General features: G+C 47.5%; 1 protein-coding gene across 4 annotated transcripts in view; it reads left to right on the top strand.

Annotated features, from left to right (window-relative positions):
• Window positions 1-24,073, top strand: part of CORO1C (coronin 1C) — a 48,663-nt gene that overhangs the window by 4,047 nt on the left and 20,543 nt on the right. The window contains exons 1-2 of one of the 4 annotated variants that reach the window (XM_065033575.1): window positions 4,142-4,300; window positions 20,832-21,031. In XM_065033575.1, coding sequence (XP_064889647.1) covers window positions 4,147-4,300; window positions 20,832-21,031 — 354 coding nt within the window. In that variant the 5' untranslated portion in view covers window positions 4,142-4,146. Of the gene's footprint in view, window positions 1-4,141; window positions 4,301-12,935; window positions 12,955-17,809; window positions 17,829-20,831; window positions 21,032-24,073 lie in introns of those variants that run through there. The other 3 variants (XM_065033577.1, XM_005498210.3, XM_021285299.2) reach the window with 3 other exon arrangements.

Genomic DNA, 24,073 nt, shown 5'->3' with positions numbered 1-24,073 from the left:
TCGTGCTGGATCTGGGGAAGGGAACAGTGCAGGGCCGTGCTTCCCTGGGCAGAACAACTCCGATTCACCGGCACCCAGAGCTGCTACATGGTGGCTGTTTGTACAGTTTTGTCTTGGCAGCTGCTGAGCATTTGACGATTGATGAAATGTCCCTTAAAAAACAGGTTTGTAAGCTAATAAAACTGCCCTTGCTATTCAATACATGCCAACAGACATTGAGAAAACAAGGTGGAAAGCGTAGATCTAATGCTACTCCACGCACAGGAAATCACCTTGTTATTATTATTATTGTTATTGCAATCAGTTTCGATTTCCCTGTATAAAAACCTCCTATGTTTCAGTGATGTTAAGTGAAATCTAAGATCACTTAACCAATTTCAACAAGAGCAGCTCCTCTCAGTGCTGCTGAATCTGGCCTTGCGTACCTAAATCACGAGAGCCTTAGAATTATAAATATAAAAATATACATCTTCCAGGTGGGAGAACCTAGTGCTCCCTGTAAAGTTATTTAAATATAATAATGAATGAAAAGGTTTCAAAAAATAAATAGTGGACACAAATGTCCTTGAAAAGTTGTGTATCTTGGCTACCTGCAAACCCGAGGTCCAAAACACAGTCGTGTCCAGCATGTTTTGTGTGGCTTAGAAGTTAAGCTGCAAAATAACAGGACTTTAAAATGCTGATCTCTCTAAACCCTCTGGAAGCTGTTTCCCTTCATTCAGAATAGATTTAGTGATGAGGACTTAAGCAAACCGAAACGTTCAAGACAAATTCATCTCTCAAGTGACTTTACTGGCTCTGAACGGCCGGGTTTGCGTCCACCCAAGGCTGCTCAGAGCTGCATCGTATCAGCTGAAGGGCAAAGCCAACAAAATTTCTCCTAGAAAGAGGTGTTTGCATCCATCCTAGTGAAGTCCCCAGCAAACAGGTTATATTGCACTATTTTCCACAAAGGGTTTATTTTAATGTCTTATTTAGTTGTCTAAAAATGCTCATTTTTTAGTATGAACCCCACACAGCATCAGGGGAGGGGACTCACAAACAAGCATTTCTGGGATTTTTCTTTCCCGATTCTGCGACTGATTTGCCCCACAACGCGCTGCAGGTGCAGGGGTTTTCCAGCCGTGCTGGGTACCGCATCTCCGGGCAGCCAGTGAGGAGCTGTGCTCTAGACTTGCAAATAACCCATGTACCTTTTGGTGCTTCTTTCTTTACCGTTTCAAACTAAAAACACCACACTGGTGAGGAAAATGGTGGGGCACAGCGAAAGCGTTACTTAAAAGGCACGTCAAGATCATCACAGGAACACACCAGCATGATTTATTGCAGTGATGGAATTGATGCATATTTGCGAGGGTGCTAAATTTAGCTGCTGACATAAGTTTCAGAGGTGGAGTCTGCAGACACGGCGCTGCTTCCGTATAAAGCTGTGAGACAGGGCGTTTGCAGCAATTGTGCATCCATGTAGCAAAGGGTAAAGTGTGGGGGATGGATAAAAGTAGCAAAATGTAGTTTTGAATAAATTCCGAATATTTTCTGTGAAATCTACTAATCAGGTGCGTTGGTAGTGATATGATGGGACAAACTTTGTTGTGTGGTTCCTTGTAGCTGCAAGGATTTGGTAATAGGATATTTTCCTTCACAAAAATGAGAATTTGTGACATATTTTGACAAGTTGTTAGGCTTACATCACACTGGCTATAATTTAAGTACTGTTTGTTGCAGTGATTTTAGTCAGCTGAAGCGATGAAGATTACTGTTTATGGTGGAATCAAAGAGCGTGTGTAAGCCCTCAGCCTTCCTCCTGCTGTTGAAGACTTCAGCCTGAAATTAATATCATTTCTTCACCACCTCACACGTTGAGCTGTTGAGATCTAAACAGCTCGTTAATCCAGGTCACGATCTGAGCAATCTTTGGGGCACTTCCATCCAAACATTTCAGGAAGGTCCAGTGAAAATTCAACAGTATCGTTTCCTTCTGAGTCTCCCCAATGCTGTGTCAAGCTAGCGGTGTGCAGGAGCATCCATCCCTGAAACGACAATGTGCACCACTCAGGTGGCAGTTTTTGAGAACATTAGGTTTCAATCAGATTTCCCAGGAAAAAAATTCACTTTGTGTCTTTCTGTGCATCACCCTCTTTTTAGATGGATGCTAAAAGCCTTCCTCGGTTGGCTAATGCTGGGTACTGCTGCCTTCGTGTTGGTTTTGAGTCCAGGGTGAAGCATCACCTGCTACATGATTCAAATGTCATTTCAAGCTTGCCCGCTCTTCTGAGCTAGAAGGAGCTATACATATGCATAACACTTTTAAGTACCATTTCATATGCTTGTTTTAATAGTGCTTTATAAAAAGTTTCAACCCTAATAAGTTAATGGCCCAGGGACTGGCAGTCAAGACACTCAGCTGTCACTGACTCATTGTGTGACCTTCAGCAAGTCACGTACCTACGCGGAAAATATGAATCACAGTCTAAACCCACTAAACTGCAGATTACCTGCAGGTCCGTGCCGTGGCTGCCAAACTGCTTTTGTTTTCTTCTTTTTTAGCTTTCAAGAGCTTGTTTGAGGGAGGAGGGTGGAGAGCGCGTGTGCTGGGCTGGCTGTCGGAAGGAAGGGATGAATTTATGAGGAATTGGTGCTGTGGGCAGCGCGTGGCAGTGATGCGGAATCGCAGCTCTCATCTTTGAGTGCAGGACTTTTTTTATCAAGGTGTTGCTTCAGTACGCGAGACTTTCGTGCTTGTTGAATCAGAGGTTAGACTAGTGTCAAAGTTTAACAAATGCTGGATAAGGTTTGTTAAATTTGTAGCTGTGGTGGCAGCTGGTGTCTCTAACAGCTGTGATCGGCCTGACCATGACCATGTATCTCTGCGAGGTTTTCTGCGTATTTTAACACCAGCTATCACTTAACAGTGCTCACAGTCCTGTCGCAGTTTTATGGGGTGTCAGGAGGGTTCTCAGTTCATCACAACACACGTATTTTTCCAAATTCTGATTATAAACAGAGTTACGGGTGTGTCGCTCCCCTGAAAAATTAGGCCCCTTTAAGCACCTAACCACATGCAAATGAATTTGCAAATATTGGTCAAAACAAATCAGGAAGTGAGACGAGCTTTTGGTTTTGGCCATGTATGGTAAACACTGTGCGACGTGGGCCCTGATCGCGCATCATTCGTCCGCCCTTCGAGTTCCCCGGAGGAACAGAAAATCGCAGTATTTGAGGTATCTCCCTGCGTGCCTTGAGGTTCTGGCTGCAAAGACACCCACCTTCTTACTGCATATTGTATTAATAACCATTAGCTCCTTCCACTGAACAGCAGCAATAAAAATACCATCTTTAAAAACACATAAGCCAGTTTTATGGGGTGACAGGAGGGGTCTCAGCTCATCACAACACGCGTATTTCTGCAAACTGTGATTATAAGCAGTTATGGGTGTTTTGCTCCCAAAAGCATCTTTACTTTTAGTGCAATGGGGAGAATCTTTGGTTTCAAGTCACTGTTTTGTGCTTCTCATTCAAGTGTGATTTTTAGCAGGGGCTTAAGCTCTCCTGTTGTCCCCGTCCTGCTGGCGGTGCCGTTTTCCATGGCAGCAACAGGCCCCAGCACCACAAACCGAGGCGACACGGTTGGTTTTTCTTGCAGAACTGTTGGTTCTCTTCACTTTCGCACCCATCGCCATTTGTGCTTGGACACGAGGGGCCACAACGGTGGGGTTTTACCTCACAACTTCTGGTTTACGTGCCCCAAAACCCCCGCGTCTCTGCGCCGGTACATCCCAGCTTTGCGCACACCCCGGGCGGAGGATGAGAGGCGGCAGGTGGGGCTGTGAGAGGCCTGAGCCCGGCTGGGGAGCAGCAAAGAGGGGAACCGGGCTGCCGCGTCCCAGCCGGAGCCGCGAAGGAGCGAGGGGAGCGTTGGAGCCGGAGCGCGGCCGCGGGTCCCTCAGGCGGGTCCCGCGACTGACACCGGCGGCCCGTGGGGAGGGGGAAGAAGCACCGCACGCGACCACGCGTGGCGCCGAGCGCCGCGCCACCATTGGCTGAGCGAGCCGCCATTCACCTCCTGATCCCCGCCCTCCGCCGGGAGAGGAGGGACGGGAAGGCACGGAACTGGGCGGTGCCTGGGCGGAGGGGGCGTGGCGCGCAATGGGGAGGCGGGAACAAGGGGGCGTGGCCTTGCGCCGGCGCTGCCCGCCCCCGCCCGCCGCGGTCAGTCGGGCGGCGGCGGCGGCAGCGGGAGGCGGCGGAGGCGGCTCCGCCGGGCTGAGGAGCGGACGCGGGGAGGCGGCTCGGGATCGCGGTGCGCGGCGTGAGGCGGGAACGGAACCGGGGAGCGGGCACGGCGCCCTGCGGCGCGGCGGGCGGCAGCTGGCTGGGCGGGAGGGCGGCGGGCGGCCCGCCGAGGGGAGGCGGCGGTGCCCGCCGGAGGGCGGCGGCGGGCGCCGGGGCAGGGCAGGGCGGGCGCGGGGCCGGCCGGGCTGGCTCTTCCTGCGTGGGGCCGGCTGTTACCGCCGAGCCCTTCCTGAAGCGGCGGCCGCTGTCAGCGCCCGGGCCTGCGGGGGGAAGCGCCCTCCCCGGCCCGGGGCTGCTCCCCCGCTCCCCGCCTTTTTAGGCAGCGGAGCGCCCGGGGTCGCGGCGGGTCCGGCATCCGGCCGGGGCTCGCAGGTTGCCGGCGGGACGCGCCCGAGGCGGGGCCGCGGGGCCGGGCTCTCCCGCCGCACACACACCTGATGCCGCTGCCAGCCCGGCTGCCTCCTGCCCGGAGAGGACCAGTTGTGCTTTTTAATATATTTTTGTTTTGTTTTGTTTTGTTTTCTTTTGTTCATCACATTTGTTCCTTTTTTTTTCACCCTCTTTTTTTTTTCATGGCGATGCAGCAGCAGCTCTCTGGCACCGGCGTGTTTCTCGCCCCCGGAGCGCTGCATCCCCACTGCCACCATCTAACATTGCAGAGGACAAAAGATAACTGAAGGATTTAATTTTTTACAATTAATAGTATTATTATTATTTTTTGCACTCGTGTTGGCCGCGTACATGTCACACCATTATTTATTGGCTCTTCCGAGTCCGTTCGGGGGATGTGTGAAGTCCTAGCTTGCATGACGTGTTCCTGGGCTTTGTTTTTCTACACAAAAAGCCACATTGTTGTAATAGCAATATGCCAGATATTTAAAGGTTACTGTTTATCTGTGCATTGTGAAGTAAGCCGCTTCTCCCCTCACGGTACACGGAAAGGCATCCAATGCACAAGCACACAAACGTTCCGCTGTGATACCTGGGTCTAGACAATGTGATGCTGTGACTGCACACGAGAGAGAGGGGGTTTTTTATTTAAAAAAAAAAAAAAGGGGGTCGTCTGGAAGCTGTCTGTGAACAAAAGTAAAACTGATTGATGCAGTTTTATTGTTGAAGATAAGTGATACGCATTAGCGTGTTGTGTTTTTCTGAACAGCTGTAGTTTCAGTCCTGTGCGTGTTTGTTTGAGCAGGTCTATTCAGCCTATTCATGCAGATGTGCGCGTGGATTAGTGCAAGCAAGACCAAGGATGTTAGCAAAATGAAACGGTGACGTTGTGAACATACTAGGTTGTGGCTGGCTTTCCAGCATTGCTGATACTGATTCTGGTTTAATTTTAGGCCAGGCCGTATCCCAATAACCTGACGTGATCGTCTCTCTCCGTGTGCCTCGATAAGCACATGCTGCTCGAGTGTGGGCACATGGTGTGAACTGGCACAGTCCGTCCTGCACGAAGCGCGTTCGGATGTCCGAATGTGCGGTGGCTGGAGAGAACAGCGAGTATCTTGTGTGTGAGGCAGGAGAGGATATATTCGATTTTTCATTTCAATAACAAGCCTTGAATCATCTTTTCTGCTCAAGGGGAAAAACAGATGGCTGTGTGCTCACTGAGACGTTTTATTGCAGCTAATATTCCTGTTTGCTAAAGACTGTGTACACAAAGGTAGAAGATCAAATACTGTTGTGATAAAGCCCATGCATGTTTATTTTGTGTATATATTTAGTATTTTCAGTAGCCATAGTAAGACCTGACACACTGAGGTACATGTCAGGCAATATTTGCTTTGCATTTGTTCTAATTTAACACTTCATAATAGTAATTTTTCAATGGTCACTTGTAGCCTTTTGTACAGATTGCTTTAATCAGCATTTGTGTGCCCCTGTGTTCTCTGTTGGCATTACCCTGTCTTCTAGTGAGCTGCCTTTTCAAACATCATTGGATTTTTTCAAGTTAAATCTTCATGCTTATTGCATCTGTCACTTCTGGGATTCACTCCAAGCGAAAGGCAGAGATTCAGTTTAATGGCAATGGGAAGGAATGCACAGAAGGGTAAATATCAGCTTTCCTGAGTGATGCAGCAAAGGATGCTGAGAGATCTGCCCTCTGTTGCTGTTCTGTGCATCATGTTCAGGATTAATATTGGACTTTAATGACGGCCTCATAAAATGGCTCATTAAAGCACAATGCTGCCTTTTGATCGTACGAGAATTTATGTTATTGGCTTTCATTTGCTCATCGATTCTGAGGAGCAGGGCTTGGATGGCAGCTGCCTGTCTGGAAGACACGAGCAGGACAGGACGCTGCTGGGCCCAGCTCAGGTCACCGCGCACCCCTCCCTGCGCCGGGAACGTCCTTCAGCCACGCTCACAGCCACATTTGCACTTGTAAAGTACGGATTGGTTTGTTTTGATTTATTTTTTTTAAAAACTGATGCTTTTGTGATAATCCCAGCCCTTCTCTTAAGGATGTCTTGGAATAGAAACTCACTGAGGAGTTGAAGTGCCCCAGTTTAAGCATTTGCAGGGCATATGAACAAGAATTAAATGTCTGTTCTCTTCTAGTTCTGTCCCTGTAGTCTCCTGCACCTGCTTATATTAGTCTGATCAGAAGCTGCTTTAGTTTACAGTCACACTGGTTATGTGGCCACATGTGAAAAGTCAGATTATCGGTGGCTTTAGGATGACACGACATGAACTGTTTTGTTGTTGTGTTCGTTTTTTTTGTCACAATATGCAGAAATGCAGGTGGTGGTGGCATTGCTGGGATGAACACCACATCTCAACTAAAAAGGGTTTGGTTAGCTGAAGTGACTCAGGAAAGCCAGCACTGAAAGCTGATGTGTTGAGCACCAGTATAGTTAGGATACAGTTACTGGGCCCTTTCCTTCTCCTTTACTGCTAGGGTTGATTTGTTCTATTTTCCCCATGTGAGTAATTATACTAAAAATTGGTTATTTGTTTATTTTTGAGGTTATAATCATGCAATACATGACTTTGTGTCTTTAGATGATAGCATTAGGTATATAAAACACCATGGTGAAACTGGAATTACTCAGCGTCTCGGCTTTGCTCTGATGTGCTGACGGTCCTTGGAGGAGCAAACTGTGTGGAGAGGTTCTTCATGGAATATACCAGCCCTTGGTTGGATTTACCAGCTATTAGTTGTGTATGTGCCTGGATGGCTTTGTGTGGTGAATATAAATCTGATCAGAATTAACGGCTTGGAGGTGATGATGCAGCTATGAAGCAGAAAGGGATTGTTGGGCATATAGATAATGTTATTTCAGGCCTTTCCTGTGCAATTCTTCATGCCAATAAGACAGACTTTACAGCAGACATCTTTGTAACAAGTCACAAAATGTTCCTGATATGGAAGAGGGTTTGTGGTGGAAAACCATAAAAGCTTTAAAGTTCCGGTCTGTAGGTCAGGAACTTGACAGAGAAATAGTGAAAATTGAATCTGCCTCTGAAGGGGAAAGAATCCCGCTTGTTCTTTTGAAGGCTGCCAGCCTGCTGGTGCTCTGGTGGTGCCCATCTTGGCTTAGAGATGATAAAGGAAAACACAGGCTCATTGACCATTTTTCCTCTTCATTTGGTAACGAGTTCAGTACCAAGGTAGAATCACCTGCATTGGAGAAAGGACAATAGCATTTCATCAGCATGGTTACTTTGCATTGTTATTTGCTCTGTCTTAATCCAAATTTTCTTGATGGTAACAATAAATGATAGGCAACATGCTTTTTTGTACCAGCACGTAATGACTGTTGAGGTCTGGCTCTCAGTGGGAGAAGCTGGATGTGGATGAATCAGTTCTAGTGACTGTTTGACATTGAGCTGGGCCTCTCAATCCATCATAATTAGATTTTTCTTGTTTTCCCTTTTAATAATTGAATTTGAAAAAAAGCAGTGGAAATAAAGCAGTGGTGGGATCTGACTTAAAGTGATTAAGGTTCAGCCTGGTGCGGTCAGGCGTGCTTAGATGAGCTCACAGCTCTAATCTGGAGCATCGCTGAGCTGCGCTTAAGGCCAAGGGTTCCCTTTAGGAAGGATCCTGGTTTCCTTTGGCTCCCCAAACCTTGGCTGGCCACAGCTTCTTTGTATATAATCTATTTATGTACAAGGATATATGTAACCAATGTACAAATCTTTTTAGCTGAATACTAAGGTGACTATTTCTGCAGTCTTATCAAATAGGCCCGAGCAGGATTTCACAAACCTGGATGGGGATGGTGTGACTTAAACTAGACCATGTTTGCACCCAGGTTTGAGCCCAGGGAATACATTTCACCTGCAGTTTCTGCTATAGGCAGTCCCTGGAAAATGGACTTAAAATCACTCTGGTGGGAGTATTTAGAAATGTGGGAACTTCCCCTCCCTTCCCCCTAGTTCTGCATATAGTTGCCATAGAGACTGTGTTTCTGGAGTCCTTGAAAATCCATTGTTTATCTCGCATAAATGTATAAACCTGCTGTACTGAAACATCGCGCCTTGCAGCATCCCCTTCCCCTGCAAACCTGAGAGGGACTCGACAGCCCGCGGTGCTGCAGGTCTGGATGTTGGACATGCGTCAGGCACAATCAGACGGACTGATAATGGGTATAATTAGCACCACCAGGGATTAGCAGGCAGGAACAAATTCAAGCTGGAGCAAGCACTGTGTCCCTTGGGAGCCGGGCAGACTGGCAGTGCTGGGCAGATGATCACTCGATATGAAAGATACCACCAGCAAGGCTCGATGGCTGCAGCTCAGTGCTACTCTTACCTCTTGAAACTGCATATTTATTTTTCTCTTTGAGTGAAATACTTAAAAACCTCCCAGTTGGTTAGTTTGTGCTGGAATCTCAAACACCCAACTGATTTGGGGGATATGTTTGGCATTTACTTGGCATTTTTCATCATACTAGTCGGTGTTATGGTTGTTTCTTGCAGTTGCCCCTGTGAAGCAGGTTGATGTCCTTGGTCCCAAATGGGAAATGCAAGGTTAAGTGTTTTGCTCAGGGTCTTGCAGGTGCTAGGTTGCAAATACTTCTAGCATATAACACTAAGCATACTACTTGTTTTACAGTTGGTTCATGTATTTGCACCAGCACACGCAGTGGGATGTGTATGTGTGAATAAATGGCCATTCTCACACTCAGCTTTTAAACTCTTTAATTTCTTCCTGCACTTAGCTTAAACTCCAACCTCCAACATACACTATAATTAAATAGGCATGAAGCCGTCTTGTTCAGAACAGGAGGTGGATTACATTTTTGTGAGTTTTCAGTGAATCTTTTTTAAGGTTAATTTTCATTTTTGGATCTGCTGAGATGGGTTTGCAAGGCAGGAAAAAATCCTGAGCCAGCTTAGACAAACAGGAGTTGCCAGACGTACTTCAGCAATATCTACTTCTGCTTTAGCACGGCGTGAAGGCACAAAACACTTCTAGCGGAGTGTCGTTGTGCCTTCCAGCATCTTTTTCCTGGCCGCTCTGCTTTCTGGAGCAATTTGTTAAAGTTTGGAGGTGGGCTACCCTGGTGTGGCCTCCTCTTTCACCGCGCTTTGGATGCACGGGTGTTATCTCTCTACTCTTCACTTTGCTCCTTGATGTTTCTTGGGGGGTAAAGGTTATCTTTTTGCTCTTTACATGTAGTGCTTGCCACATTCATCTTCTGGTCTACTAGGGGAATTCTTAAGCACTATGAAAGATGACATAAAAACCAGCTGGGGTTTATCTGGGCATAATAGCGCCTGTTGTTTTGGCTGGTTTCCTCCAGAAGCGCTGTAAATGCTGCAGGGACTCTCAAAGGGCTGGAAGCGTGGGCTGCACGTGCGGTAACGTGACTGTCAAGCCGACAGGTAAGTAAAGCTTAAAGGTCATCAAACGCAGGCTGTAATTCTCCATGCCCCTCATTGAAAACAAGTTCTCCAGCAGGAACATCTCACATCCTTGGCGCAGGGAGCCCGTGGGTGTAGGAAGGTATTTCTCCTTCTTGCATCCAAAGTCTTTCTTCATAGTGTAGCAGGAATGTTTATTAAAGCTGCTTACTAAACTGCATATGCTTTCCTAAGCCAACTTTTTTCTTGCCTGCCTGGAGAGGTGATAAAGATGCTCTGTGTTGTGTTTGACAGCAGCCTGCCCAGGTTGCTGCTGCAGCACAGGACGGCAGCCCCGGCCTGACACGGAGCAGCGACAAAGAACATCTGTATGACAGAGGAAATGTGTTTGAACTTGGAACCCTTTGCTGAAACAGATGTTTGAGGGGCTGTAATTGGTACCACAAGATAGGGATTTAAAATCAAGTTAGCAGATTGAGCTATCTGGATTGGAGTTTTAGCCTCCTCCGGTCCCTTCCTCCCTCCCCCAGCCCTGATTTCAAATTGCACGTTGCGGAAACGGGACAGAATGACAATGGTACTCTTTGAATTATAGGCTGCTTAGCCAGAAGAGCTGGCAGGACAGCAAATGGAAATCTGGAGAAATACACGCCAGTTCCAACTGTGAGAATTGAGATTCACTTTGCAGCTTATTTGTACAGTGTTAAAATCCGAAATGCGTTTGCATTGTCCAGCCTGAACCTTCTGCATTCTTCTATGTTGAGGATATTGTCTTGTCCTTGACAATTAACCGTTGTTGGTTTTATTTTGAGAACATCAGAAGTTCCATGCGAATGCCTGGCCTGTTGGATGGGTGTTACTGAGCAGCTTCAGAAGTGGAGGTTGCTAAATCGGGCTCAGATTTAGTAGCATTTGGATGAAAGCGTTTCTTAGGGTATGCTAACCAAGCCCATTACTGCTTTTTGGAGGAGAGTGTCTCCGTTCCAAATTGCAGAGTGCTGGGCCACACTGGCCTGTGCTGAGACTCCAGTCCAACCATGACGTTGTCCAGTGCGCTGGCCTGTCACATTTGCCATGACGGGGCTGGAAACAATCTTTGGACAACACGATGGTGGCGTACGGCTGCAGTGCCGCTCCGAGAGGTGCTGCTGTTCCCCTTGGCTATCCCGCTCCTCTCCGCTCACGTCCCCTGACACAGCGAGGTCTTCTCGGTGGGCTCCAGGCAGGTCTGGGGACCGTTCTCCAGCCAGCAAACCCCTTTGTGGTCAGGCCGGACCATCTGGAGAACGCGGCGTCCTCGCTTGGTCAGTCTGACTCACACTTGGCCGGTCTCTCCGTGAGCCTGGGTTGTGCTGATGTGTTGTTTCTGCTTTATTTCTAAGTTGTGAGGAATTCGTGTCCCAGCTAACTCGGTGTTTATAGCGGAGGGCTCGGTTTCCCGATGGTGGATCTCAGGCTGGAGCTCCTGTGCTCCTGAAGAACCGGGACCTGTGACCTTTTATCCATGAGACCATTTACCTCCTTAAAACATCTTTAACATTTATAGTTTCTTTCTGTGGATGCCATGGCATGTTGTAATTGAGGAGGAAAAGAAAACAGTTAATCAAGTCATTTAGAGATTTCTCATTTTGATAAATCTTCTTGTCTTTTTTTTTTTTTTTAAGGAATGATCCAATTAACTGTAAGCAAGGAGAAGCAGTGTGATGTTTCAGATAATGTCTTAAAGCCACTGGACTTGAACAGGAGATGTGCTTACCTTAGAAAATACTGTGTTTATCAAATTTACATCCATGTCTGCACCTCCTCTGACTTCTGCAGAATAGGAAATCCTGCACGTTTTATTTGTGTATATATATATATATATATATCTGTGTATGTATGTGTGTGTATATATACACATATATACACACACACACACACTACTATCTGCTTGGCTTCTAGCTTAAGTTCCTCACTGAAGAGTACAGACTACATCCTGCATCGGGAGCTGAGTTTCAGGTCTAATAGCTACTGGGGAGCTCCTCTGTCACACACATAGACTTAGGTTTGCCATTTATTTTGTTTGGGAACATTTGATTGCTTCATGTTGTAAGAGAAAATACAGTTGTTTTCTGCTCTTAGCACTCTGATATGTTAGGAAAAAGTGCTTGTTCCTTGGCTGGTTAGTTGGGAAAGGTGGGAGCAGGTTGTGGTATGGTGAGAAATCACTGGGAAAGAGCTTTTCTCCTTCCGTAACCACCATCCTTAGCTGGTACGATGCTTTTGCCCATTTCCCAGGTTAAATATAAAAGCTTGTGATGTGTCTCAGGAATGTAGCCTGGAAGAAGCTTGCACGTAACCTTCCAGAGAGCAGAAGAATTCAGCAAATTGAGGTAGCAGCTCTGAACAGACGTTAGCTCGGCCGCTCTGATAAGAGAACTAGGTCAGCCCTGTGCAGAAGGCATTTTATCTGCATTCTTCTCGGAGCTGGAATCCCGGTGCTTGGCTGTCGTACCGGGCTGGCTGACTCGCAGCTCTGCGCAGGGGGCTGTGCTCCCGTCTCGTGCTTTCCTCGGGGTCACAGCGTGCTCTGGAGCCCGGTTGCTGCTTCTCTCTGTGCCATGTGCTGCTTTCACTAGGGGGGCGATGCAGTCGGTCCCTCGGGGTGGAAGGAGCGTCTTCCATGGTGCTGGTGTAACATCTCTGGCTGGTGTTCAGCTCTGGAAGTGAATCGTTTCGTCTCCTGACACTGGGTGAGGATTCAGTGTGCAAAAAAGCATCTCTGGTGTTTATTCCAGCGCAGAAAGTGGAGGAGAAGGAAGGCTCTTGGAGGCTGGAAGGCTGGAGCAGCGGTGTCTTAAGGTGGGAGTCTGTCTGCTCCAGTGTGAGGTTTCCCTTTCCTTACCCAGGAAAGCTCATTTGGTGCCCCTGACTCTAGAACTGTCTTCAGGGGCAGCAAAAGGGGGAGCTGAAATGCAGAGACACACTCAGACATCTGGGATGCTTAATCCATAGGTACCCTGGTCCTCTTTTCCCCATGTATTCTGTATGTTACTTGCCTCTATGAGGTTTTGTCCTAGGTTTTGATATTTTTTCCTTTCTCTACTTTGCTCTCCTCTGTCTTATATTTTCATTTTCACTGACCTTTTTTAGCCCAGCGTGTATTAAATATCTCCGAGTACATCACCCATTGCTGCCTGCGAGGTTGGTACCTTCAGTGCCAGCTGCCAGGAGATGCTGCAAAAGGTGTAAACCCAAAAGGGGAGGTTGGTGTGGAGGTTGTTCTGGCACCTGTTCCTGCTCCTCAGACCCAGGGTTTGTGTAACTACTGCAGTGTTTCTCTTTACCCATCCCATTATGGCCTCCCAGTAAACTATTTTGTGTAGTGATTTTGTACGCGCTCGCTGCTGTAGCTCTATGGTGAATGAGACAGATTAAATGAAGCCAGACAATGCTCTCTCTTCGGGGTAATGATTTTCAACTGCAGTGTCCTTTTGTCACCATAAATTATGGTAAATGATGTAATGTCAGACCGTAAAGATACAAGCGACAAAATGGACTAAAGAGTAAGGAGGAGTAAGATCCCCTAAGAAGGTGAATTTCATACCTGGAAATATTTAAGTGAAAATACCCATTGCATCCCTACATGCACGTGAAAGGAGTGTCAGCCGCAGTGTGGGGGATGTGAAAATGAGGAAATAACACATTTCTTGGTGATACCTAGAAGAGTTAAGCATTATAGGTACTTCTGACTTGGAGTTCTTCATATTATAACGGTCTTACTATGATTGTTTCAAAGTACAGCTCTGAAAAAGAGAATCGTATCAAGTATTTCACAGGTTAGAACCAACACCTTGCGCTTTGTCCAGAAGAGCAATTTCAGCTTATTTTAAGTTGGGGTTGTGTTACATTTTTGAATGTGCTGGGCTCCCCAGTTGAGATATAATCGAATTCCCTGGTAGTTTGTGGTTTAGGTTCCCATCCCAAAATAGCATCTCGCCAGTGGTGCAACAGCTGGAAATTTCAGTATTAAGTTCATATTCCAGCTTTTTGTCTTTAAAATGAAGTGAAATCAGATGGCAGGGTCTTGCTCAACCTAGACTAAAGTAACCAAAGACTGAAAATAATCTGTGCACAAATATGATGTATTTTGGAATTGTGACCATCTGTAGTAGTGTTCACCCTTGGTTTAAATAACTCTGAACATCTGAAAACAAAAGTTCTGTCAGCAATGGACTTAATATGAATTGATTTGAAACAGTATACCATAGAGGGAGTAGCTTTATGTTTAAAAGCGGAGGACTGCGTCAAGGTGTTGGTGGCTGTTCCTTTTTCCTGCTAGAGGTTTCATGTGAAGTCGTGGGGAGAGATGAAATTTTTGTGGCCATGTGATTATTTCCCCCCCTTCCTCCCTTGCCCAAATATCGCAAGACTTAATATCACGAGGCTGAGTTCATGGATTCCCTTCATGCTTGGCGAGGGAGATGAAGTTGTCCCTCAGCCTCTCTGGTGGCAAATCGGTTCTCTGGTGTGACAGTGGTGGCAACTTGCTGCTCTTGTGGTCTAATGCCAGTTGTGGCCTGAAGTTGCTGCAGGACACGTCTTTGCATCGGTCTCCCATGGGGGTTACATTGCTCCTTTGGGGCTTGTTGGGCCGTGTTCATTTGGTTTCAAAGAGTGGATGGTCTTCACTGTCCTTGCTGTCTCAAAAAATGACGTCCTCAAAATGATCTGGAGGACTTTTCTTCTCAGTGAGTCAGTCTTCTGAGACGTTTGTAGGACACTGTCCTGTGCAGTATGGTAAGGCATAGTTTTTATGTGGACTACTTGTACAGCTACACCCACACACGTGTGTTGGTGCTGGTGTACAACACGCCGTGCACACGCGTGGGTTACAGAGAACCCGCGGAGGTTGCACAACCAAGCGCTCCGGAGTTAAGAAATGCCAGAAGTGAGCGATTAGGAAATAACCTGGGTGATATTTGTTCCCCTTTTCCCAGGCTATGGGCTCAGTCCCCGCTCCATGGGCAGGGGGGTGGGATGGAGCCCTCCTTGCCCCCGTGGAGCGGGAGGTGCGGTGGGATGGTGGCATCTTCACAGCTTTAAAACCTCTGGATGCTTCCACACTCCATATGCAGCTCTGTACCTTATCCACCATATGATGTTCAAAGTGCTCCAAAGGGTGAATCAGTAGATTCCTTGTGGGCTTTTCTCTGGTGCTTCTCTCCGTCACGGCCAACTGCTCTGCAGATGGGGCTGAGTCCTGCTGTGGGAAGTCCTGCTGGGGCACTTAGGCCTCAGGTTGAAACATCCACAGATTGATTATTGGTTTAGGATTATAAAACACCTTCTGTTACTTTTTATAAAGGTTTCAGTTCTGAGGGCTCATCACTGTTGCAGGTGTGGCCCAGGCGTCTCAGCCCGGGTGTTCAGAGGGACCTTGGGCTGCCTGGTCAATGTGTGGGGCCTGGAGAAACCCCTGGGCTTCCCCGCATCAGGTGCTGGTGGCATTGCCTATAGTCTGTCTTGATTATTTTGTTTTATTCTCTGTATCTGCTTCTAGTTTGTTAATAGTTGGTTGAGACTGTACCTTTATTCCAAAGCCACCATTGAAGCGTATGCAACCTCTTCAATAAGGCTCTAATTCTGAGTTTCGGGGTTCTCACCATCAACAGCTGCAACTTATCTTGACATTTTCCACTTAAATAGCCTTTCCAGTCCCTAGTACCACCCTTTTATAAGAGCCATTCCCATATCCAGGGGATTTCTATCTCCTCACCCCCACTTTGATAGTAGCCTCTGGCTGCCTGTGACTTAAACCAACCTTTTATTTCCAACGCCTGCCTTTCCAGAAGGGATCAGGATCACATGGGCTCAGCAGGATTTTGCCATTAGTGGGGGGTTTTCCTGCCAGTGTTCCCTCGCAGGATGCGTTTCCTCTTGCATAAGCAGCCTGAAAACCCTCCGAAGCCACAGAAATACATCTGTTGGATTCTGGAGACAGATAAATCCTTTATAAACAGGAAAATGGGCAAACTCATGGTCACTCTTGTGACACATCATGATGGGAGATCAGAAAGAAATGGAATGAAAAGTATCACTGTGCGGGCCCGGCTGGCGGCATCCTGCGTTTTTAAGGTCCTTTTAAATGCTGCACGGCGGGCACAGACAGTGGGAGACCAAGTTAAATCGTTGGTAAAGTTCAGCTGGAAGTCACTTGATATTTTTTTGGGGGAAAAAAAGATGAGTTTCAAAGGCCTTTTCCTCCGTCCCCGCGAGGACGTGTAAGATGCCGTGTGTCGCGGAGCGGGATCCAGGACATCAGTGTGGCCGTAGATCTGTCAGCACGTCCACTGTGGTGGCCTTTGCAGGGTGTCTGACGCTTCTGGTTTAATTTTGCTGAGGGCTGGAGCTCTGGCAAAATTTAAACTCCTTTCAACTCCTAGTCGTGAGGTTTTAAATCCTCCAAATTTGTACTTTACAAAAAAAAAAAAAAAAGAAAAATCTATTTCCTGTCTAGCAAGTGTATGGAGACCGTTCCAGCTCCTTAGCGAAGATTTAACAGCGCAGACAATGATCTAATTAAGTTCCTTCTTTAAAACTCTCGCTCCATGCCCAGTTCTAGGAGTAAATCCCTCGCACAGCCCGTCAGCCAGGGATGCGCTTTCCTGCCCTCTCGGGTATTTCCAAAGCTGCTTCCCCAGGGTCCCAGGTCTTGCTTTTACATGTGTGACAGAGGCTGAATCAGCCTTTCCTTGGGGTGAATCATCTCAAATTTGGGTGTTTCACCTGATAATCCCGCAAGCGGCCAACCTGGGAGCTGCTGCCGGCACGTGGCCAGGCTGAGACAACCTGTGGCAACCAGATTCATCTGTGTCTTTTTGCAGATGGTGGAGGAGGGGATCCTTTACACTGCAGTATTGAGAAACAAATGAGGATACTAAATGCTCTTAGGATGGGGTAGGGAGAAAAAGACTCTTTGGTGCTTGGGCTCCAACTCATCCCATTTTGCTTTTCACCTGCTGGCTTTCTGTGCTGTTCTGAAAGATCCGCGCTCGCCGCTCTTTAGAACCACAGCCCGTGCTTATATTCTTTTCTTTCCCTTTTTCTCTCTGGAGAGCAGCCAGATCAAGATGGCTGTGATCCAACGCCAAGAATCGCTCCCTTTGCTATGGAAATGAGGACTGGGAGGCTGCTCGCCATGTGTTCCTCAGAGCTCCTGCTGAGGAGGATGAGCTGGAGGTGGAGAATGGGGCAGCGAAGGTGTGCTCGAGAAATCCACTTGGAACAAACAAGGATATTTTTGGATACATCTGCGTCTTTGCATTTTTTTTAAAGTCTCTTATAGGAAACCAACAAAAAAAAATGCCCTTTCCATCAAATGGGAAAAATGAGGGAAATAAAACAGTAGAATATCACCATAGATTAAGGGTGTTTGTCTTCCATTAGAGTGGAAGGGGTGGCAGATCTCCTAGTATCTGATATTTGAGATAATTCTGTGTTGTGTTTTGTTGGTTGGGTGGGTTTTTTTTTTTGGTTGGTGTTTGGTTTCTTTGGTTTTTTTATGTTCAGGTGTTGATCAAGCAAAGGAAAGATACAATTATCCAAACAATTCACATAATCTTCCTTCTTAACTATCACATCCCCATCCCCAGCGTTAAAGTGGACAAATGGCAAAACCCCTGGGTACATGATATATTGACACCGGGCAATTTGCTGCGCGTTAACTCAGCAAGGTGGGTTTAAGCCTTCGCTTTACCTTTTATTTAAACCATCAGATATTAATCTCGATGCACAGTGGGATGGAACACTGCCAGTGGGTGAGGAGTTATGAAAATCATGCACAAAGCAGGGGATTTTTCCCTTCTCCGAGATGAATTGCGCACCCCAGGCAGGTGACTGAGGAGGGTTTTGCTGCAAAAAGACATACAAGGTGTGTTTTCAGAAGGGGAAAGGGCTGAGCTGTTTGCAAGGACATCGCTGGGCTCTGCAAGAACATCCTGGCTTCTCCGAGGTGACTTGGTGTCACCTCGGGTACCAGTGAGGGATGGAGGCGGCTGGTGGGGAGGGAGGAGGAGGATGATGATGCTCTGGTACAGTGCTCGCTGCAGGGTTTGGCAGAACCAAAGCGGTGGCTGCAAAAGTCCAGGCAGCCCCGAACATCTTATGACTGGGATAGAAACATCCGACAGGTCTCTGAGTGAGTCTACACAACGAATTAGTAACAGGGTGTGGAACTGCATTTTTTTATGATGTATCTTAATTGGGCCTCAGGCGGTTTGATAGTACAGCGTGTTTCTTGTCTTTTGGGGATCTTTTGAGTTGAAATTCAGTTTTGTTTGTGTGTGTTTCAGAGGGCTGGGGCTCGGCTGGGCTCCTGCTCTGAATCCCCTGGGAAGGAGCTGGTACCCAGGGATGCAGCATCCCACCTCCATCAGCTTGGGCAGAGCTGTTCCCATCCGTTTAGGATAACTTAATCTCTTCCTTTGCCTGAAAACAAAACTAAAACCCGCATCGCACTGCAGGTGGAGCAGTTGTATTTTTTTTCCCCCCAAAATGGGTGCAGCTTTGCTGCCAGGTGATTAATGATCTGTCCCATGTGCGTAATGGTTTGCTCCTCGTATTTCATAGTCCCATTGCATGAAAGGTACTGTCTGCAGCTGCTCCATCCAGTTGTGGAGCTGAACATGATCTCTCAGGGTATCGCTGTGTATTTTAAGTGTAAAATCTGGACTTTGCAGCCTTGCGTGGCTGGTTTATTGTTTCCCATCACACTTCGGTGTCCCGGGCGTGCCCAGGATGGAACAGGCCTTTTAGTTGTGCTGTCAGTGAAATAGTTGGCAGGAAATGTATTATGCAATTCTGTTAACTGATGTTAAGTACAGAGGAAGCCTAAGTTCATGATAGTAATTATTCATAATTATATACAGCTTTTTTCATGTGGACATCTTAAGCACCCTAATAATTTACAAAATTTTTTGCATTTAAAAACTACACCTTTTATTTTTTTTCATAAACTGCGTGAGACCTTAATAAAATGGTGTTTGTGCCACTTGGAAATGACTGAATTAACTGGGGAGATTTAACAGGACATCGGTACAGAAATGGTACCGGGAGAACCCACCTGCTCGCCCATGCTGGAAACAAATGCAGAGCCCTTTGTGCCGGTGTCACTGACCCCATAATCGGCGCATTTATTACCGGTGCGTGCAGAGAATACTGAGGTTTTTTCCCCAGACTCGCTGCCTGGGCAGTGACTGTGGGTCTGGGCTTGTTCCTGCTGTCACTGGTGACACCGGTGACATTGCCACCTCAGCAGCCACTTCCCAAATGCTTCAGAGCTGGATGTGATGGGAGGAGCTGGTGGAAAACAAATACTCTGCTTGTTTTTTCTTATCTCTGCAGAAACTGGAGTATTCCACTCGATGCCTGTCTGTTATGTTAATTGTAACATTTTTCTCCTCTTCAAACATATTCTGTGACTGCTTATTTCCCAGCTCTGATAAGTGCTTTCCTCTAGTTATTCAGCTTTTTGTTGCTGTTAATTTTTTTTTCAAGCTCCGAGACTACAAAACAGCGATCATTCTGAAGTCTATTTTTTTTTTAATATATTTTTTACTAGGCTTTCACGCAGAGCCTTTGCAGTCAGAGACAGCGAACAACCTTTTATCACTCGTGCTGCAGACAGGCTGTGCGGGGGGAATCGGTGTCTCCAGAGCATCAGGCTGCTGGGTCGGGAGCAAAGAACTCCATCAAGCTGAGCAATTTTTCCCAGCCTCTCCATGTGCTGGGGGAGGCAAGATAGGAGGTGGACTCTGCTTATTTTTACTCTTTAAATTTTTGTTTGTTTTCCCTAGAGACAGGATAGTAATAATTTTCTCTCGTATGTAAAAGCAAGATGCTCTATGGAGGCTCCTCATTCTGCAAACCGTGATTGAGGGAGAAAAGTCTTGTGTGATGGGAAAAGTCCTTCTCAGGCGCAAGGGCTCCGTAAGTTTTATGCACAGAGGGCAGGACAGTCTCTCGCTTCCAGGGCTGCTGTTCACATCTGGGGCTGTGCCCGCGGCTCCTTCCACGGAATCTTCCCCTTTCCCTCTATTCTACCTCAAGCCTTCTCGAAAATTATTTTCCTCAGGAGAAGTGCTGCAGACACACTAAGTTAATTTGAGTCATTAGCTTGTTTCCATTACTCCTTTCTGCCTAGGAAACTAATTTTATTACATTTTTAGTGAGATTTTGGAGTTAGAAGAAAGAAAGGGAAGCCAGGGAACATGTGGAACCACTTCGCAGGAACACCGGATTTTGAGAGCGTGCATTTTTATTTACATCTCCTGGACCCCGTCTGACTTGAAAGTAAACAAGTTCAATCCGAGACCAGATTTATCCCTGCAAATATGTAGAGACGTGTCTGAAAACTGCTTTTAGGATTAGGAACTTCCTTTACTGCAATAAGAGAATACATTTTCAATGGGAAAACTGATGCTTAACTGGCAAATTCGAAAACACCCTCAGAAGCGCAGTTGTGTTTGGTGCAAGACTGAAACTTTATTTAAAAGAATAAGGAAAAAGGTGAAAGTGGGTGAGAATTCGGCAGGTCTAAAGCAAGGTGCAGGAATACGAGGTGAGACTGTATATTTGTGTTGCTGGATGCGGATGATGCAGCAGATGAGAGGGTCCCACAGCGGTTCTTGGTGGATGCCATAACTGATATTTTAATTTTCCCGTTCTCTTCCCTGCAGACACGATGAGGCGAGTGGTACGACAGAGCAAATTCCGGCACGTGTTTGGCCAAGCGGTGAAAAACGACCAGTGTTACGACGACATCCGCGTCTCCCGCGTCACTTGGGACAGCTCGTTCTGCGCCGTCAACCCGCGCTTTGTGGCGATCATCGTAGATGCCAGCGGCGGCGGAGCCTTCCTGGTGCTGCCTTTGCACAAGGTAAGTGCTTATTTTTGGAAGTTTCTCCCCGTTGCTTGCTCAGTTCAGCGCTTGTTTATGAGCGACGTTAAGGCTGGGAAGGCTGTGTTGTGACAAACACCGTGTAAGAACCCATTTAATGTCTCTAATCACTGTAATCCTTCCTGTACATTAAACACGATAAATAAGCATTTTGCTCAGTCAATCTGAGCCAATTCTTTATGGCAGAAGTTTCAGCGTAGCATCACACTCCTAATGAAGCCCCATGATTTATGGCAGCAGCAGCCAGGTTTTACCACTGAGCCCTGAGCACTGAGCTGCTCTTGGTGGTGCCCACCCTCCAGTTACTCTTTTCTATATGGTATAAAACAGGAATAATCTTGGTAAGAAAACAGCTCTTCCAAATACCATCGCAGCTGTCCTGAGGTCCTCCCAGATCACAGGGCTGTATCTAGGCTTTATTATACTCCATATAGTATATATATACACACACACATACATACTTTATTATACTACCAGATCTTGTTATCCCCTAGTACCTGACATACTGAGGAGAGAGGCTTCACCTGATCTTGGGCTGGGAAACACCCCTTACAGCCTCTGCTGTGCAAAATGCTGCTAATTCTGCAATAAATAACCTTTCAGTGAGCCCGTGTATGCACTCTACTTCGTTCCCTTCTCCTTTGAATTTATTTGTAGAGCCCCAGGGGCGTGCTTTGCAAAACACACAGCGAAGTCGGGTCCCTGTCCGTGAGCCACGAGAATGGCCGGATCAAAGCAGGGAGGCTGCAAAGACGGGTACAAACGCTGTCCTGGCAGCCTCTTACAGCGTGGTGGGATAAAAGCCCACAAATGAGCAGGAGCGATGTTTCAGGCTGAAATGAATTCCTGGTGCCCCCTGACACTGCATGGAAAAAATTGCAGAGCGTCTTTTTTTTCCACCCTCGTTGGAGAGCGGGGCTCTCGTCTGCCTTGCTGATGCTCAGCCCGCAAATTCTTGTGATGAAAGTCTTGTTTCCGGAACATTGTTTTCTTTGTGACCCTCAGGCTTCTCTCTTAACCATATACTTCAATTCTCCTCAGCCTGTCATCAGCCTGGTCTTTTTTTTTTTGCTCCCTAGCTCCATTTGCAGATCTGCCCTGTTTATATATAGAAATAGTGACCAGAATTGAATATAGCATACATCCCACGTGGCGAGTGCGTTACAGGGGCAGAGGCAGCGAGTTCTCACTTATCCCTCAACCCCCTGGCCTCCTGAAATAGCTCTTCAATTGGCTCATAACTCATTAACAGCCCTTCTTCATGAGCATTCTGCTTTGTGCTCATCTTAGTCCTGCTCTTGCCCAAGCCGCAGGTCTCGATCAGGAGCTGCTTGCTCAACGCAGCGCGCGGTTGCACGCGTGTTGCATCACGGCACAATCCAGCGCGGGTGGCAGAGGACACACAACCCTCATTTTCTCTTACTTTCTTAGTTTTCTTACTTCCTGCCAGTATTTTCCGCTAATTCTGAGCGATCTGGCCTTTTTAAGCCCCAGCTTATGATTGTTTTTTATGTTTATTCGGTGATTCCTCCTGCCGTCCTCTGTTCTTGTCGTTGTCTTTGTGCCCTCAGCGACGTTCTGGTCTCACACAGCTGTTGAATATTCAGATATGATGATGTTTCATGCAAAGCCGGAGGAACTTGGTACCGAAACCCCCCAGCCTGACACGTTCTTTTGTAATGCAATGTGTTGCTGGCTTTGCTCTAACCAGTTCCTGTGTTCCTCATTTATTTTTATAGCTACGGCTGATGAAATCTTTCCTTCAACACCCGAAAATTCTGATTTCTGGTTGAGCCCATTTAGCAGAAAATCATTGAGTTCCCACAGCTAGAACCTCTCTGTTATATTCAGGGGCGGGGGAAAAGGTTTAATTTTAAGCCATGGTTTTGGGATGGTGTTAAAACTGAGCCATAAAAACATGATTTTCTGCATTTTGGACCTTTCCGGAGGCTTCCAGGCTCTGCAGGGAAATGACCCTCCTGTGACTTAATTGCACCGTGTCCGCTCAGCCCCGGCTTGTGTGGGTCACTGGGGATGGCTTCTCATGTGGTTTGACCTTCCGCGCGGGGTGAGCGGATCCTGCGCCGCTCATCACAAAAAAAGCGGTTTTTACTCATTTTAAACGGCTTTTTTTAGTCTTTTTTTTTTTTTTTTTCGCTGGCGGCAGTGGATTTTGCACCCAGGCGGGCGCCTGCCGCCTCCCTCCCCGGCCCTGCGCTGGGGGTCGGGGTCTGTGTGTGGGTGATTTTTAGGGCTGGACAACCCCCCCCCCCGCCCCGCCCGGTTCCGCGCACCCATGTGCGGAGGCGGAAAACGCGGGAGTTTCCCCCCCGCGGCCCCGCCCTCCGCGCCGCGCGCGCGCAACCGCTCCCGCCGCAGCGGCACTGCGGCTGCCGCGGCTTTTTACCTTATATGGTCATGGCAGCGCTCGCGGCCGCCGGCGCTGATTGGCGGGGGCGGGGGCGCGGCGCGGCAAGTGCGCGGCCGTTAACCCTTGAGCGCCCGCGCCCCGCGATCCCCGGGACCCCCCGGGACCCCCCGACCGAGCCCGGGGGCGGTGGGAGACCCTCCGGCAGCCCCCGGGGCAGGGAGGTGTGCGGAGACCCGGGGGGCTGCACCCCCGTCCTCTCCATCCTTGCATCCTCCTCCAATCCCCGGTGCGGAGCAGCAGCCAGGGCCGGTGCAGCTGAGCGGGGTTTGCTGGCAGGGGAAAGGCTTTGTCTGAATTTCCTGTTATGTTTTGTGGGTTGTTTTGTTTTTTTTGCATGCACATGTGCAGGGTTTATTGCCAGGACCTCGCCATTCCCATGCTCCGGCAAGAGCCGCCATCCGAGTTGCTGAAAATTGCAATTCCCACAGGTTTGGCCGGTCTGCAGAGAGATGGTCTCGCTTGGAACGCAGCACATGTTTTCAAAAAGCTGTGATTTATGTCAGTTAATGATGTGTAGATGATGAAAGTCAAGCTAATCAGCATTAACTGTACACACCAGGGGAAAACTGAAAACGCAGCTGCTTATCCTG

The sequence above is a fragment of the Columba livia genome, chromosome 17 (assembly GCF_036013475.1).
Source record: "Columba livia isolate bColLiv1 breed racing homer chromosome 17, bColLiv1.pat.W.v2, whole genome shotgun sequence".
Lineage (NCBI taxonomy): Eukaryota > Metazoa > Chordata > Aves > Columbiformes > Columbidae > Columba > Columba livia.
The sequence above is the reverse complement of the archived record's forward strand: the minus strand, read 5'-3'. Positions and strand labels throughout refer to the sequence as shown.